At 42.2% G+C, this 19,179-nt stretch overlaps 1 protein-coding gene across 5 annotated transcripts in view; it reads left to right on the forward strand.

Moving 5' to 3' along the window:
* The window catches only part of xirp2b (xin actin binding repeat containing 2b), a 122,488-nt gene that overhangs the window by 77,405 nt on the left and 25,904 nt on the right, over positions 1-19,179 (forward strand). For all 5 annotated transcript variants that reach the window (XM_080199196.1, XM_080199197.1, XM_080199199.1 and 2 more), the window contains 2 exons: positions 8,436-8,540; positions 16,285-16,395. In XM_080199196.1, the coding sequence (XP_080055322.1) occupies positions 8,436-8,540; positions 16,285-16,395 (216 nt within the window). The remainder of the gene's footprint in view (positions 1-8,435; positions 8,541-16,284; positions 16,396-19,179) is intronic.

Below are 19,179 nucleotides of genomic sequence, written 5' to 3' on the forward strand. Positions count from 1 at the left end.
GGGAGTGCAGAGGAGGTTTACTAGGCTGATGCTGGAGTTGAGGGGGTTGAGCTATGAGGAGAGGCTGAATAGATTAGGCTTGTACTCGTTAGAGTTTAGAAGAATGAGGGGAGATCTCATTGAGACGTATAAGATGATGAATGGGATGGATAGGATAGAGGTGGAGAGACTCTTCCTGCTGAGAAAGGATAGTAGGACTAGGGGGCACAGCCTCAAGATAAAGGGGGGGCGGTTTAGAACAGAGTTGAGGAGGAACTTCTTCACTCAAAGGGTGGTGAATCTCTGGAATTCTCTGCCCATTGAAGTGGTGGAGGCTGCCTCGCTAAATATTTTTAAGACGCGGGTTGATGGGTTTTTGATAAGAGAGGGGATTAAGGGTTATGGGGAGAGGGCGGGAATGTGGAACTGAGCCACGACAGATGAGCCATGATCTTATTGAATGGCGGGGCAGGCTCGAAGGGCTAGTTGGCCTACTCCTGCTCCTATTTCTTATGTTCTTATGAACAATGGGATTCCAGCATTAGGAGGTTGGGCTTGGGTAAGATGTTCTTTCAGAGAGTCGGTGCAAAGTTAATGGGCTGAGTGGCCTACTTCGGCACTGTAGTGATTCTATGGATTCTGTGGATACTATATCCTACAAAGCAAAATACTGCAGATGCTGGAAATCTGAAAGAAAAACAGAAGGTGGTTGAAAAGGCTCAGTGGGTCTGGAAGCAACCGTGGAAAGAGAAACAATTAACATTTCAGATCGATGATCTCTCTAACTCTGTTTCTATCTCCACAGATGCTACCAGGCTTGCTGAGTAATTTCAGGATTTCCTGTCTTTTTATGCGTCACCCTAACTTTTACTTTTGTTGGACTTGAACAGAGTACCTGCTCAGAGTTAGAAATAATCTTACAAAGGGATTTCCCAGGTCATGAGGGGTGGCTATTTTCTCTGTGGGTGGGAGGCTTTGTTTGTATTGTAAGTTGCACTAAGTCTTTTCAGTAGTGGTAACATTGTGCACACATAATTGTGTAATATTGTACTGGATGTTTCCACTTGCGGGAGAGACTAGTACTAGGGAACACAATTTCAGAATGAAACGTCCACTGTTTAAGACAGAGATGAAGAGATTTTCTTTGGGGTTGTTAGTCTGTAGAATTATCTTCCTCAGAGAGCAGTGGAGGCTGAGTCATTGAAGTTATTCAAGACAGAGTTAGGTCAGTTGTTAGGTCAAAAAGTGAACTGGAGTTGAGACCACAACTGGATCAGCCATGATCTTACTGGATGGCAGAGCAAGCTCGAAAGCCTGAATGGCCTATCTCTGCTCCCAAGTTCCTGATATAAAGTGCTCAAATTAAATATGATGCTGGGGTGGCACAATGGTACAATGGTTAGCACTGCTGCCTCACAGTGCTAGGGACCCAGCTTTGATTCCAGTTTGGGTCACTGTTGTGCAGAGTCTGCATGTACTCCCCATGTCTGTGTGGGTTTCCTCTGGGTGCTCTGGTTTCCTCCCATAGTCCAAAAGACGCACTGACAAGTTGCATTGGCCATGCAAAATTCTCCCTCAGTGTACTCGACACTGGCATGTGGCAACTAGGGAACTTTCATAGTAACTTCATTGCAGTGCTAATGTAAACTACTTGTGACTTATAAATAAACTTTAAATTTGGTATTTTTGAGGTTTTTGAATGCTTGTAGTGGCTGTTTCCTGATCAAATATTTATAACTCAACAATTTTGGTTGATTATATGTTTAGAAGCTGTGTTTTTACAAATTATATTGTCATTCATGGGTTCAATGTGAATAAAGCTATAGGGAGTGAAACTAGTTATGGGCAGTAATGTAAAATTGGTAATAGTGAACTGACAACTCTTGTTACACCTTGGGCAATAGATTGGAAGGTGTTAGAGAATGAAGAAAATATATTCTGATATGTGGGATGTTACAAGTTGTGTTTTATAGGGATCAGTACTGGGGCAACAGCTTTTCTCTGCAGATGTTGCCTTGGATAAAGAAAGAGTTTCATGTCTATGTTTACAAGCGAAATAATGTTAAATGCATATAATCATATGTAGAAGGAAGCAAGAAGTTCCAAAAGGACATGAATTGGCTAAATGAGTGGAGAAGATTATGGGGGAAACAGTTCAACATGGGGAAGTGTAAACTTGTCCATTTCAATGGAAACAAAAATTCAGGCAGGAAGTAAAATAGCCTGCGGATTCAGTGTCATACCGACCAAGGTGAATTTCACTCCCATTATGTCAGCATCTTACTTCCAACTGTGTTTATGTTAAACCTGCCAGCTTCTAATTATGTTCACAATCTTTTTATGCTCTTTGAAGTTCTGCTTTAGACAGATAATCTTACCCAAAAGTCTGAGAGTTGTGATCACTTGGCTGTGCTGGCCTATGAATATACAAGTGGCTGCAAATCAAAATACAGGACTGTCCTGTTAGCTTTTAAATCCTTTCATTAAACAAACTCAGTTACTAACCTGGCTAGTATGCCACACTCTGAATATCTTTATCTAAGTTATAAACCTTTAGAAATCCAATATATTACAATAATGTACTGCTCAATGCTTCAAAAAATTTTAAGCAGTTATTTTTGTACACCCAAATGTACCAGTCTGGGTCCATTGTAAGTCAAAACATTGTCCTTCTGCTTCTGAGATAAGTCTGACTCTATCGTAAACTAATTAGATAGTCCAGATCTCCATCAATTGTAAGCTCTTTGAGTGAAATGAATTTCATAAGAACATAAGAACATAAGAAATAGGAGCAGGAGTAGGCCATCTAGCCCTTCGAGCCTGCCCCGCCATTCAATAAGATCATGGCTGATCTGTTGTGGCTCAGTTCCACTTTCCCGCTTTCTCCCCATAACCCTTAATCCCCTCTCTTATCAAAAACCCATCAACCCACGTCTTAAAAATATTTAGCGAGGCAGCCTCCACCACTTCAACGGGCAGAGAATTCCAGAGATTCACCACCCTTTGAGTGAAGAAGTTCCTCCTCAACTCTGTTCTAAACCGCCCCCCTTTTATCTTGAGGCTGTGCCCCCTAGTCCTACTGTCTTTTTTGAGCGGGAAGAGTCTCTCCACCTCTATCCTATCCGACCCATTCATCATCTTATACGTCTCAATGAGATCTCCCCTCATTCTTCTAAACTCTAACGAGTACAAGCCCAGTTTATTCAGCCTCTCCTCATAGCTCAACCCCCTCAACTCCGGTATCAGCCTAGTAAACCTCCTCTGCACTCCCTCCAAGGCCAAAATATCGGGGTGATTTTGAGTGGTTTCCTGTAGGCACATGTCTGCAGTGCATGTTACCAATGTTAAAGCTTCGGTGTAACTGTAATTATCCTATACTATATAAACTGGTCCTCTTTGTAGCTTTCTGCAGAAACAATGGGCTGAATTTAATGTCATCCACCAGAGGTAGGCTGGGCACTGGGGTTGGGGGAGCCATATAATTAGGTGGTAAGATGTGGGGTTGAGACCCCATTACTTTACCACTGGTATTACGTAAGTAGTGGGCAGGGATCATGCCTTGTGGACAACACACCAGATAAATCCTGGGAGTATGACTGTGGCTTGATGGAGAGAATTCCTTCTGACTTAGGCAGCTTGTACTGACCAGCCAGCAGCGAGGGCCACACTATCTGAAGACCCATGCCTGAATATTAAATTGATTCCCCTTGCTGGGGCCGTCATCACATGCCTTTCATCCAGTATTCCAACAATAATCCTACATCTGAGGCCTGCTGCAGTACCGGTAGTAGCCACTGCTCTAGATGGCACTGCAATGCAGGATAGCAGTTGGCTTCTGATTGGTCTCGGCGTTGGAACATCCATCCTGAAGACACTGGGTGGAATTTTCTGGCCCCTCCTGCTGTCAGAATCTTCCAGTTTCACTGGTTCCAGGTAGTTAAGATGGCGAAGAAGGCATTTTGGGAAAATTCCAGCCACTGATTTCTACTCACCAACCAGGTAACTGCCTGAATGGTATTAAATCAGGCCAGATGGGCCTGGAAAACTGTAGTGGGGTTGCCACCAGATTACCCACTGATTGATTGGTCCAGTGCAATGAGCATTAATTTCTGCTTAACTCCTTGCACTCTGAAAAACATATATAAAAAAAGCAATCAATCTTTTCAAATATAACAACATTGATTTGTTCTCCCATTCATAACAGTTTTATCACTGCGTTATGAAACAACTGCCTGATAGAAAATGGTTAACATCTATGCACAAAACTGAAGTCAAAACTGAAGACTTTTTTGAGGTGTGGTTAAAGTGTAATTGACTGTTAAATTCTGCTTTTGACTATATTGGTGATTCAGTTTCCTTATCGGTGGTCGACTGGCTACCAGTTGCTATGACTCGTCTAATTTCTCAGAAATTTAATTGGAGATAGAATATAAAGGTATCTTATACTTGAAGCCTGATGTGTTTGTTGACAGCATAGAAAGAAATATATCCATTTTAAATGATTTGGAGGGAATACGTTTCTGTGATGCCAAGATTTTCTAACTTGCTTTGCATGTGCATGACTGTGGCAAGATTGAATTCATAGTCACTTTTTTCAACAAATTGTTAAGACCCGCATAGTCTTGTTTCTTGTCGGATGGAATGCAGTGCACTAAACTTAGCTGACTGGAAGGGTTATTTATTTTGTATCTTAGGCTGCCAGACATACATTAAGTTTCCTCAGCATATTTGTCAGTTAGAATGACAAATGTGGGATGTCAGTGGACACGGTGTGGAATATTTACCATATGTTGTGTTAAAATTGATCCCCTGAACTAAAGCATCTGGGCATTTCTTCAGTGTGATTGGCTGCCTTTGTATCTAGTTACCCTTCTACTCCCTGCTTACTGTTATTCATTAACTTAGTGAATATGGAGGGAACTGAGGACTCTCTGTAACACAAGGTAACTAAGATAAATTAATTTTGTAGCAGAGTAATACAGATGAGTTACTTAGACTGATAAATTCTGGAACTATAGCAGTTTTTGCTTATTCACCAAGATCAATGAAGGATTCAGTTAGCTATACTGTGACACCTGAAATACATTTGCCTGCATTTTCACTCTCAACAGTATACATGACCTTGCTAGAGCGTGTGCAGAAGTAGACTTCTGAAAATGTGTCATTTTAAGACAATCTGTTCTCCTACAATTATGAACATGTTCATGTAATTATCAATAGCTGCCTTTTGGCAATTCTTTGAAAACGGTGAAATGTATCAAATATTTGAAGAATTGTAAAATGTTTTATGTTATTTTAGCTAAGTACGAGTGGCGTTTAGTTGAAGCTAAAACATTAGCCAGTAACATTAATCTAACTTTTATTCAGCGTAAATGGAAAGGTTTGCAGTGATGCTGTAAGTCAAATGGCATTGTATACCTTATACCCTGCTGGGCCTGACTCAATGTTCAGTACTGCAACAGGATCCCGTAATTGGTTTTTGAAAGTTTTTTTTAATGTTCATTCATGGGACATGGATGTCACTGTCTAGGCCAATGTTTATTGCCCAATCCGAGTTGCCCTTGAGAAGGTGGTGGTGAACTGAGTGGCTTACTAGACTATTTGAGGGCAGCTGAGAGCTAACCACATTTCTGTGGCTCTGGGGGTCACATGTAGGCCAGACCAGGTCATAGACTCACTGAAGTTTACAGCATGGAAACAGGCCCTTTGGCTCAACTTGTCCATGCCGCCCTTTTTTTAAAACTCCTAAACTAATCCCAATTGCCTGCATTTGGCCCATATCCCTCTATACCCATCGTATCCATGTAACTATCTAAATGGTTTTTAAAAGATAAAATTGTACCCGCCTCAACTACTATCTCTGGCAGCTTGTTCTAGACACTCACCACCCTCTGTGTGAAAAAATTGCCCCTCTGTACACTTTTGTATCTCTCCCCTCTCACCTTATACCTATGCCCTCTAGCTTTAGACTCCCCTACCTTTGGGAAAGATATTGACTACCTACCTTGTCTTTGCCCCTCATTATTTTAGAGACCTCTATAAGGTCACCCCTCAGTCTCCTATGCTCCAGAGAAAAAGGTCCCAGTCTATCCAGCCTCTCCTTACAACTCAATCCATCAAGTCCCAGCAGCATCCTAGTAAATCTTTTCTGCACTCTTTCTAGTTTAATAATGTCCTTTCTATGATAGGGTGACCAGAATTGCACACAGTATTCCAAGTGTGGCCTTGGTAAGGACGGCGGACTTCCTTCCCTAAAGGACATTAGTGAACCAGATGGGTTTTCTCAACAATGGTTTATTGAGTTGGTTCTTAATTCCAGATTTTTTTTACTGAATTCAAATTTCACCTTCTGCCATGGCAGGATTCGAACTCAGGTCCCTAGAACATTAGCTGGGTTTTTGGATTAATAGTCCAGCGATAATGCCACTAGGCCATCGCAACAAGGTGAGTGACGTTAATGCTGAAGAACAGGATATTTTCCTGTAATTTTTTTAATCAGCATCGCTATCAGATTTTCCAAGGCCGAGAAAAGGGACAGCTCAGTACAGCATAAACCTTTTGTCAAACAGCCTCTAACATTTGCTTTTGACCCCAACTTCAAACATCTCCCGCTAATGCATTTTTACTGAACTTGGAAGAAAGCCGTGGAAAGAATAGTGATTAGGAAGACAAATATAATATTTGCCTTTACTGCAATGGAAATGGAATATAAAAGTAGCGATATTTTACTGCAGTTGGACAAGACGTGGCTGAGACCATATCGTGATGAACTGAGTACAGCTTTGGTCTCCTTATTTGAAAAATACGATATAATTGTGTTGGAAGTAGTTCAGAAAAGTTCACACGTTCCTGGGATGAGAGGGGCTTGCCTTATGAAGTAAGGTCGAATAAGTAGGGCCCATACCCATTGAAGTTTAGAAGAATGAGTAGTGATCTTATTGAAACATATAAGATTCTTACAGGATTTGATGGGGAAAGTGTCAGGAGGATGTTTCCACTTGTGGGAGAAATTATGACCAGGGAACACAGTTTAAGAATAAGAGGTCTGCCTCTTAAGACGGAGATGAGGAGAGTATGGTTCTCTCAAGTATTTGGAATTCTCTCCTCAGAAAGCAGTGGAAGCTAGGTCATTGAATTTATTCACGGCAGAGTTAGGCAGGTTTTTGATAGACAAAGGGAATCAAGGGTGATGAGGGGCAGACGGCAAAATGGAGTTGAGACCACAACCAGATCAACCATGATCTTATTGAATGGTTGAGCAGGCTCGAAGGGCTGAACAGCCCATTCCTGCTCCGCCATTCTGGATAAGGTGCGCAATGTGACTCAGGAAATGGAAAGAATTATGTGAAAAGAAAGCACGGAAACAAATAATACTGAAAGCAACTTTCTTCATCAGTACAATTTGATACATTAACTGTATTGCTTTTTGATATCCACAGACAGGCTATCATTTGATTGCAACATAAAATCATGGCACATTTATTCAGTAATGCACCCATGGAGAGGTGGAGTGGAGTGGTCGGGGTAGGAGAGTAGAAGAAAGCTTCCAATGTTTTCCAGGGAAATCAAATCTTAGAAGTTTAGATTCCTTGGGACATTTCTTGACACCAATAACTTTTTTTCATCAAGTTTTATAATTCCTGCAAAGGTAAAATAACGGTGATAATATCAGAATCCCTACAACTCAGAAGGAGGCTTTTTGGCCTATTGAGTCTGTACTGACCAGAATCCCACCCAGCCTCTATCCCCATAACCCCACACATTTACCCTGTTAATCCCCCTGACCTAGAGTCAATTTAGCATGACCAGTCCTCATAACCTGCACATCTTTGGACTGTGAGAGGAAACTGGAACACCTGGAGGAAACCCACACAGATGCAGGGAGAAAGTCTAAACTCCACCTGAGGCCGGAATTGAATCTGGATCCCCAGTGCTGTGAGACAGCAGTGCTAACCACTGTGCCATCCTGCCACCTTGTATTAAAAGTGTTGATCAATAATCTGCAGTCAATAAACTTGCATTATATTTAGCAATTTTTTTAGCAATAAGCCATTGCTGACGAAGCCAAGTGAATGTTTGCATTCAAATTGATTAACCATAATGCAAAATATTTCAGATTACCAGGTTCAGAATTAAAAAAAAACTTTTCCCTCCTTTGTCTGTCTATTCTCTCTTTTTCTTCTCTTCCCTTCCCATATAGTTAGAGAATTGAACTTCTGAGGTCCCAGGTTGGAATCTTTTATTCACAAATCCAGTTTGGATGAACTAAAATAGGATTTTGTACATAGTCAAACAAATTGTGATGTACAGTCTTATTCAACATTATTTTACAAATAACACTGCTAAAACAATCAAATTGTGAGGGTCAGTAATATTGAGATTCTCAGGATTTAGCAGCATTTTTGTTATCAAAGGGATTTCCAATAGTGTAATTTTTTTTGCCATTATCCTGTCAGGCTGCAGAAGAAGAAGCTCGAACCTTGCCTGGAGGTCTAGCAAGCGTGAAGAAACAGTTTGAATCACATAGCGCTGTTGCTCACTTCCAGCAGCAATCCGTACAGGTAATTCGTCGCATTTATGGAACTTGGGCTTGTCGATGTGGGCTGCATACTTCAACTGATATAACTGCTGTTAGGTTATGTTTTAAAATCGTGAAAGTAATTCGACTTTTATTAAGGTCCTGAAATTATTACCCATTTGGACCTTTGGTGGTATCGCTATTAGCTTTCAGGTTGTGCATTGCAACCCCATACCAGAGACTTGGGAACATAATCAATGTGGTACGTTAGTACAATACTGAGTAAGTGCAAATTCAACATTTACTGACTCTTGTCTTTGTGTGTGTGTTGTGTGTACATGTATGTGTGTGTGAGAGAGAGCATGACTCTCTCAGCATAGATTGTACTATCTAAGGTGTAAGGAAATGTGTTATCTTGAAAATCAAAAATTCTTCACTTGGCATCAAAGAACCACTCAAAGAAGGTCCAAAGACCACAAAAATGCAAGGAACATGATCCTGGCAGTTGTATTGGGATTGCATCTGATGTTTCCCTTTAGCATTGACTCTCCCAATAGAATCATGGAATCATAGAATCTATGGCATGGAGACAGGCCCTTTGGCCCAAACTAGTCCATGCCAACCAAAATGCCCATCTAAACTAATCCACACAGACAGTGATGCGAGGAATTGAACCTGGGCTCCTGGCGTTGTGAGCTAGCAGTGCTAACCATTGTGCCACCCAATCATGGTTGGCTGTGATATGTTTCTGATCAATGGTAATTAATTTCCAAGATGTTGATGGTTGTGTCATTGAATATTAAAGTGAGAGCATTAATTCTTTGAAAGATGCCCTATCACCTGGCACTTACATGGCATGAATGTTACTCGTCACTTAACAGCCCGAGCCTGCATGTCGAGTTCTTGCTGCACGCTGGCAGGGATTGCTTCAGTGCCTAAGGGGCTATGAATAGGCCTGAACATTGTGCAATCATCAGTAAAATCCCCAATTCTGAAACTAAGTTAATGTCAACCATGGAAATTCTGGAGTCCTGGAAAGATTTGGGAATTTGTTCCCAGCAAAGATAAAAATCCCCCTGCAGCTGACTCAAGAATTCTGCTGGAACCTGAAGCAAAATTCCTTTAGATCTGAGGGCAGCAAAATAAACCATAATGCACTGAGAAACAAAATGGAAGCTAAAATGGGGGAAAATGACACCAAGCTCCTGTTCTGAAGAAGAGCTCAGCAGCTAGCCTCCTGGATCAGTCAGAGTTTCACATCAATGAACTTCCTCATTTTCAAATGTATTTGGATCATCCTTCGCTGACCCCAGACATTATCTGTGTTCTGGGTTTACTCCTGTTTCTTATGTACTGCCTGCTAGTCCAGTTGTTGTCACCCCTGAGCTAGACCTTCATTCCTTTTTATTGCCTTACAATATATATTCATTTCAGTTTTACTTCCTTTCCCTCTTTCAATTTGGCCTGATTTTGACTAATTGTCTCGTCACATCATCTCTTACAAATTTTTCTCACCATACCCAGGTCTGGAGCCATGATTGCTGCATTGAAAGTTGCAGGGGAGAGACTAGCAGCAATTGTTAGTGATGTACAGACTGTGTGGAGAATGTGAGAGTAAGATCACAGAGGGGCGGGCCCATGTAACTGGGGACAACAAAAAGCAGAGGTGGAGTAGGACTGTATAGACTGGATAACCTTCCTTTAAACTGTCAGTATAATGAGTTGTAGGGAGGGACAGGGATACTGCCCCACATCATTTACATGTCTGCCTTTGACAAAGTACAGGCCTGAGCCTGTCCACCCTTTTAGGGAAGTAGCTGAGAGAGCTGGGAAGTTGGCACCAGGGCTATGCTTCCATTCTCCACCCTCCTTATCCTCTCGATTTGAAAACCCACCTTTTAAGCGACGCAGCTACTAACAAGGTCTCTGTCATTTTTAATTTCATCATAGGATCTTTATCATATAGAAAGAAACCACAATGCCTGACTCAGGCAGATTATCATAAAAATCAGCTCAAAGGCAATATACTGTTTGTGGGCAATCATCTCTAAGCTAACTAAAAATACAATTTCACTAATGACTGGACTAAAAAGAGGGATAAAGACTAGATGCTCGTAAGGGCAAGAACTGAGAGTAGCACTTTTGGACATGGCATCAGAAGTGAGATGGAAACTAGATGGAATTATTGTACTTGGAGGAATGAAAGGCAAATAAAAGGTGATGAAGAATGTGTCTGATTGATATCCTTATTTGAATCAGATGAACCGTAGGCATGTGACTGTCAGTACCAGTGCAGCATTGGTGTGAGGTTTTCTAATTTGAAACATGGCAGTGTTGCTCTTGCAGAGAACTCACCTGACGAAGGGGCAGCAAGCCTTCCGAAAGCTAGTGGCTTTTGCTACCAAATAAACCTGTTCGACTTTAACCTGGTGTTGTGAGACTTTTTACAATGGACATGATTGGCCAAATGGTCTCTCTCTGTGCATTTTGTAATTCTAAACTGCAAAGTGCTATGTAAATCTACCAACCTGTAATTCTGTAAGGCTTCAGTATTGGGGCAACCAGTTCTTGAATTGGAGAAAATCTCTTATGTTTCAGCCAACTCTACTTCTTACCTTCTCAAATTGATGTAGGCTTTTGTCTAAGTATTATTTCAAAATGCAGACGAAATTAATTATGCATGTCTTGGCCCAAATATCACAACAATAATCTCATGCCCAGTTCTAGTTTGATGTCTGGAAGTTTAAAAACAAATCATAAGTTTCAAAAAAAAATCCACGTTCAATTGTTTATCTCAATTTGCCAAAATCATACTTCTGCTCCACTTTTCCTGGAGCTATCAGGCAGAATAGTTGTGCACTCAAGTTCCAATGCAGTGCATTCAAGATAAGTGGAAGCTGATTCATGTTCACTGTTTTAATTCATATTCATCTAACAATCCTTTAAGAAATCCAACTGAAGGTCACACTGTTGCTTCACTGGGAGGGAGTAATAACCTAAGTGCCAACCCAGACTGATCTTGTACTCCATCTAGTGGTTTAGTCTGAATAGCCAGGAACCGATTGCATGGCCAGTGATACTTAGCCTAAGGGTGGAGCATGGAATTCAGAGCGTGCAAATTTCCTTTGAAACCTGTGTGGAAGTTGATGCATTTTAAGTGCCACCTGTTTCCCTAATGAACCTGGAAAGACAAGTTGTGAAAGGAGACTCATCCGCTGCTTTGGCATTTTTGCATCAATATTGCATCGCTTCAAAGCGTCATGATGAAACACTGAGCGCTGTAGGAAAAAGTTCAAGAATGGGTCTAGAGATGAGAGATTTCAGTTATGAAGATAAAGTGTGGTGGTTCACCTTTGAGAAGAAAAGATTGAGGGAGGATTTGATGGAGGTGCTCAAAACCATGCAGGTGGAGGCTCAGCATAGAGAGAAACCCTTTCCATTGATGGAAGGATTAAATCATAGAATCTTACAGTGCAGAAGGAGGCCATTGGACCCATCAAGTCTGCATCGACCACAATCCCACCCAGGCCCTATCCCCATAATACCATGCATTTACCCTAGCTAGTCTCCCCTGATACTAAGGGCCAAATTAGCATGGCCCATCCACCTAACCCACACATCTTTGGACCATGGGAGGAAACTGGAGCACCTGGAGGAAACCCACACAGACATGAGGAGAATGTGCAAACTCCACACACACAGTGACCCAAGCTGGGAATCGAACCTGAGTCCCTGGCACTGTGAGGCAGCAGTGCTAACCACTGTGCCATGCTGTCCAAAGTTGAATAAAGTACACCAATTGATGGTGGCTGGCAAAAGAAGCAAGGGCAACTTAATTTTTTTTATGCAATGAGTTGTTAGGATGTGGAATGCATTGCCTGGACGTAGGTTGGAGGGAGGTGTGATTGGGTCTTCCAAATACTGATAGTTAAATACCCAATCAGCAACATCTGTGGGGCTAAAGGGGAAGAGTTAGGAGTGGAATTGGCTGATTTGCTCTTGCAGAGAGCTGGCATGAACATGATTGGCCAAATGGCTTCTTTCTGTGTGTTTTGTAATTCTAAACTGCAAAGTGCTTATGTAAACCTGCCAACCTGTAATTCTGTAAGGTCTCAGTATTTTTTTTGTTTATATCCAATTCAATCCAATCAAAGTCAAATTCAAAGTCTCAACAAGCAAGACATTCCCGATCCAAGCTGACAAGACAGGCACACCACTTCCTGTCTTGGGCTTGATCTACATGATCCAAGCTGATTGGAGCAGGCATTGTACCACCTCCTCCCCTCATTTGCATCTTATCTAAAAGACCTAAATGCTGCTTTAAACAATTGCTTCAAATGAAGCCTCAATGCAACCTCATGACCTCAACAAAGTGCAGGACAGCAAAGCCACGCCTGATCTTAGCCAAAAGGCCCCCTATAAGGCCTGAAAGTTGGCGCAATTAGCTCTTGAATGGGAGAAAATCTCCTACGTTTCAACCAACTTGAATTCTCTCTTTCCCAAATTGATGTAGGCTTTTGTGTAAGTATTACTTTAAAATGCAGACTAAATTAAGTATGCATGTCTTGGTCCAAATATCACCGATCTTCTATTGCCCTATTATTTGAACACTGCTGCTTTGCACTCTCATTATGAAACCCCAAAGGAGGACAATTATGAAATATTGAGTCTAAGTGCTTCCTTGGGATCTATTTAAATAACTGCAAATGGTGGACCTGAGCTTAAGCAAAGTAGCTTTTGTTCCCCAAGATGATCAAATTAAAGGTTCTTTGAAAGCCCAAGGATAATTTGCATGCTGTTTGTATTTCAACTGCCCAGATGAAATTGCGATTTCTATTATTTTCAGAAACCTACTGTTTGAAATGGTAATATATGTAAATTGGCACACTGTGGAATACAGTAGGCTAATGTACTTTCTCAGATTGTTGAACTATTAAAAAATAAATGTTAGGAGGAAGATAGTAATTCTTGCATCAGTGCTTCCCAAACTATCTCCTGACACAACCTTATTTTAACATTTGAAAATTAAAAAAACCCTAGAGACCAACAGAAGCAAATCAGCAATAAAGTGGCTTAGTAACAATCATTAAAATTTCTGTGTTATAGATGAACAGACAAATAAATCATATGAATATGAAAATCTGCATTTTTAAAGTACCTTGTAGAAATAATATTATAATATATATCCATGTAGCTTTCAGCCAAGCTCTCCATATTTCCTGGTGACAAAAGGCTCGGCAAAAACTCAGTTGCAGTAAGAGGAAAGGGCAGAGGAAGAAGTGTAGGCTTACACTCTCCACAGCTTCTCAATGAGATAAGATTATGGTATAAGTGGGAAATGAGATGTGAGATGAGGATTAAGTGTGAGCATACCATCTTCTTCGACTCTTTGATCCCCATTGCTGAATATGGCTGCTCCCATGATGGCAGGCACTGTCTTCTCCCCTGAGCAGAGGACTCAGTCATGTCTATCCCCTGCTGATGCCTCCATTTTCCTATTACCTTGTCCTGAAGAGACAGAGAAGCAATGTGTCAGTGAGTGAGATGCAATGGCCGGAACTCTACCACCTTGCCAGCCCAGAATTGGAGTGGGCGAGGGTCCAACAACGAAAATCTCCATTGACCTCAAACGGGAATTTCCGGTCTCGTCCAAGCAAGGCCATAAAATCCCGCCTAAGTTGTTTGATTACTGTTTGGCTGTCTTGGTTAAATAGCTGGCAATAAATGCAAGGTGTGGATTGTGACTGTGAGTCTTTCAATGGTATTAAGTATTTTAAGGTAGGAGAGACTCAGGATTGCTCGGTTTGAATCATGATTAGCGGAGACGGATGGTAGACATGAAATGGGGATGTGGAGCATTGAGCATTGTGGTCTGGGTGTGGAATGTGTCATTTGAACAGGCATTACTGACTTTCATCGCTTGTGTGAGGCCATTGAACTTACTTTGGCACTGCATCCAGAATTCTCAGGGCTACACTGCTGGCATTGATCGCCATGGCTCCATTGCCTTCTCAGAGTTTGTCTTGGAGGTCCTCCTGGTTCCCAGTGCATGGGAGACTTAACTCATTCTAGTACCCTCCTGCAACAAGGCATCCAATTTGTTGGAGATCCTATTGAAACCCACTCTCTGCCATGTTGTACCATTCCTGTGCCTTTCGAAGATCAAGGACACTTGTGTGTGAACACCAGCACCTGCTCCAGCCAAAACTCACCTTCTGTTTAAGAAGTGCAGCCTTGCTTTAAGTAATGCAGGCTAGCTGGATTTTGTGGCAACTTCTCAAGATTTTTGCACTTCTTAATTAGGCATACATACCCTAGGTTGGTTGCATGCTGCACTCAATTAAATGAGACGGCAGTGTTGGAACTGACAGATTAATTGTGTATCGTGACTCCTCTGCCTACTTTTGGGTTTTATCCAATTTACTCACCAAATCTGGCTGAGTACTGATTGAGTTGTGATAAATCTACATTTAAACTTGTTTGCATTTATTCTGGAGCTTTGATGAGGCTTGTACTGGAAATAATCACCTCCCCTCACTTAAAAAACATGGTGTATAATTGCAGGTCATATTAGATCTTCTTTCTCAGTTCAGTGTCTCCCTGAGAGGATTCACCTATTTTCCTAATGCAAATGTTACAATCCCATAGAGACTAACCTTCGACAAGATATTTGAATTCCCAGTGACCAACTGAAAGGATCACACAGGATTTCAAGTGTAAGACCTGTAGCAAACAAACTAAAAGCAACAGTGACTAAACACTATTTAGAGGGCAACTAATACCCAAAACCAGAAAACGTCTCCTTTTAATTTGTTTTTTTATCACATCTGAACCTCCCTCCTCCATCCACAATTCGACTTTATTTCCCATTCTCCACAGAATGTAGTTTTAAAGGAACCAGTCCAATATCATTGCTAGCTTTCAGTTGGTTCACTTGTCCCCATTTTGCCAAGTTGTAGTTTTGAGTGATTGTTGAAAGGCATCCCACTTTTCAGAGATATTCCAAACTGACTACCTGCCTATTTTTCTTCCCCCTCTCCTTCCCTGCAATGCCCCATAATGCCAAGGCAAACATTCCAGATTCCATAGGTTGCCATGGGATGCATCTCTATGGGCCAGAGATTGTCTTTCCTACTGTGTTTCTGCTTGGTAGCTCACAGAAACTTACAGCATTACTCTCTCTGCTGACAGCACCAACTGCAGCCTTTATTTCTCTCTCTGAGACCTCATTCTCTCTTGTGTCCAAAAATTTTAAGACTGAAAGTCTATCTACAATTAGCACGGCTGCTCTTGCCTTTGTTTCAAGTGCGAACATTTTATATTTTGCTTTCAGTAATTCTCACTCTGTGCCTCTCTGTCCCTATAGAAACCAAACCTGTTGCCAAGCAGAACTAATAACAGATCATGTGACTCTCTTCATTTTTCCATTTTTCCTGAAATTAAACAGACAGTTTTAAAACATAGCAATCTTATAAAGTTCACATTCATAACACAAAGAAATGTTGAATAAGTTCACTAATCCCTGCTGTCATAGAAATACTTGCATGGAAGGTGAGTCAAATGCAGTAATTCTCTACATATCTTTAATGAACTGCATTTGTGCATATTTTATACATAATTGCCCTATTCTTGCATAAAATAAGTTATTTGACTTTTTAAATTTTATTTAGTTGGCGCTATTGATTGTAATACAAAGCAGGGCCTTTTGGACCAATGTGTTGAATAGAAACTTCTTTATGGACATTAAGATATTTTCTTAATGTTACATGTTACACTGCTTATTTCAGGATGTGACAAGCACCAGCAAAGTTAAAGTGAGCAGCTGTACCAAAAAAACCGATCAGGCAAATGGTCCGCCATCAACAGCTGAACAACATTTATCCTACAAGATGGAAACGGTAATAAGTGCGATATAACTGTTGGATAAAATTATTTAAACTTAAGTCCTCTTCTACTTGGTTCTGTCTTTAATGCTGAATGTTATTGATTAGATGAAATGTTTTCCAAAGTTTTTTCACTTCGGTTGGCCCCTCTGTGGTGTGTTTTGCAGTGACGGAGAAAGCCTGCCATTGCTGGTGACAGGATCTTCTGGTCCCGCCACTGTCAGCGGGGTATCCCCTTGTTCGGAGCTTCCGCCACAGGGGTACCCACAGCAAAGTTGTGGGGTGGGGGAGGGGCACTGTTGGCCACACCTGATGATCAACAGGATTGACCAGAAAATCTTGCCCAATGTTTTTGAGTGAAACTGTATAACTAGTTTAAGTTTATTTTTTAGTGTCACAAGTAGGCTTACATTAACACCGCAATGAAGTTAGTCTGAAGATCCCCTAGTCGCCACTCTCCAGCGCCTATTTGGGTACACTGTGGGAGAATTTAGCATGGTCAATGCACCTAACCAGCACATCTTTTGGACTGTGGGAGGAAACTGGAATACCCGGAGGAAACATGGGGAGAACATACAGACTCCACGACAGTGACCCAAGCTGAGAATCGTACACAGGTCCCTGGCACTGTGAGACAGCAATGCTAATCACTGTGCCACCATGCCACCCGAATAGCTTGAAATAAAAACAGAAAATGTGGAAAATACTCAGTGTACCTGGCAGCAAGAAATAGAGTAAATGGGTGTCATTTTCACTCAATAGCCCCGCCTGACAAGACGGGACCTGTGGCGGGTCAGGAACCTTTGGGATCTGCAAAGAGCTTTGCCATGGCGCTTTAACTGAACCATGGCATTACTATCCTGCTTCCAGGTTTCCTGACCACTCAAAGAGGACAGCTGGGATGGTGCACCAAATCTGTTAATGCAAGGATTTATATTTAAGGAACTTTGGCTTGGGTCAGAAAGATTCAATTGGGTATGGATTCCTGAAATTGAAACAGTCATACAAATGGAAAAGAGACCTGGTAAACCTGTCCTGAGTCTTTCCCTGATTCTTATCTGGAGCATCTGCTGAGGTATCCAAGGAAGTGTAGTGAGGTGATGTTTCCCCAGGATGGGAGGAAGAAACCAGTCTCTCAAACCATGCAGGCATTGATGGAGGTGGCCAACATAAGAACATAAGAAATAGGAGCAGGAGTAGGCCATCTAGCCCTTCGAGCCTGCCCCGCCATTCAATAAGATCATGGCTGATCTGTCGTGGCTCAGTTCCACATTCCCGCCCTCTCCCCATAACCCTTAATCCCCTCTCTTATCAAAAACCCATCAACCCACGTCTTAAAAATATTTAGCGAGGTAGCCTCCACCACTTCAACGGGCAGAGAATTCCAGAGATTCACCACCCTTTGAGTGAAGAAGTTCCTCCTCAACTCCGTTCTAAACCGCACCCCCTTTATCTTGAGGCTGTGCCCCCTAGTCCTACTGTCCTTTCTGAGCGGGAAGAGTCTCTCCACCTCTATCCTATCCATCCCATTCATCATCTTATACGTCTCAATGAGATCTCCCCTCATTCTTCTAAACTCTAACGAGTACAAGCCTAATTTATTCAGCCTCTCCTCATAGCTCAACCCCCTCAACTCCGGCATCAGCCTAGTAAACCTCCTCTGCACTCCCTCCAAGGCCAAAATATCCTTGCGTAAGTACGGCGCCCAAAACTGCACACAGTACTCCAGCTGCGGCCTCACCAATGCCCTATACAGCCGCAGCAAGACCGCCCTACTTTTATATTCAATCCCCCTCGCTATGAAGGCCAGCATCCCATTCGCCTTCCTGACCACCTGCTGCACCTGCAAGCTGGTTCTTGCGACTCATGCGCAAGGACCCCGAGGTCCCTCTGCACCGTCGCCTGCTGCAGTTTTTCGCCACGTAAGTAATAATCCTTCCTACCATTATGCATACCAAAGTGGACAACCTCACACTTGCCAACATTAAATTCCATTTGCCATTTCCTGGCCCATTCGCCAAGCCTATCTAGATCCTTCTGTAGACTCTCCACACCCTCCGCACAGTTTGCCGTTCCACCAATCTTGGTGTCATCAGCAAATTTCGACACCCTACACTTGGTTCCCTCCTCCAGATCATCTATATAAATGGTAAATAGCTGAGGCCCCAGTACCGACCCCTGGCACACTCCACTAGTCACCATCCACCAATCCGAATAGCACCCATTGACCCCCACTCTCTGCCTCCTATTTGACAACCAATCCTCTATCCACGTTAACACCCTACCCCCAACTCCATGTCCCCTGACCTTCTGCAATAACCTCTTGTGAGGTACCTTGTCAAACGCCTTCTGAAAATCAAGAAAGACCACATCCACCGGCTCTCCTCTATCCACCGCCCTAGACACATCCTTATAGAACTCCAGTAAATTTGTCAGAAGTGAGCAGTAGGTATATAATCCCTTGGACCTGGATTCAGTGCTGCAAGAGTTCCAAGAACGTCAGGAAGGTTGGAAAGGTAGGGAGCAACAATATTTTCAAGCCTGACTTGCTGATTTTCCCAAAATACCCTGCATTTTGCAGGTTTCCATATCACTCTCTCTTCAGATACTTCCTCATGACTCCATCTGAGCAGCCAACATCCACAGTCATCCTTATCCTATGTCTACATGCAGCCATGCCTCACAGCTACCCTCCACAAATGTCTCTCCTCATAACACTCATAGCTTTCCCCTTTCCCTCCCTGCAGTACGAGGACATATAGAACTCCAGAGAGAGGAACAGTGCCAGGGATTGGAGAA

Source organism: Carcharhinus amblyrhynchos, chromosome 11 (assembly GCF_965287045.1).
Source record: "Carcharhinus amblyrhynchos chromosome 11, sCarAmb.v2.hapA, whole genome shotgun sequence".
Lineage (NCBI taxonomy): Eukaryota > Metazoa > Chordata > Chondrichthyes > Carcharhiniformes > Carcharhinidae > Carcharhinus > Carcharhinus amblyrhynchos.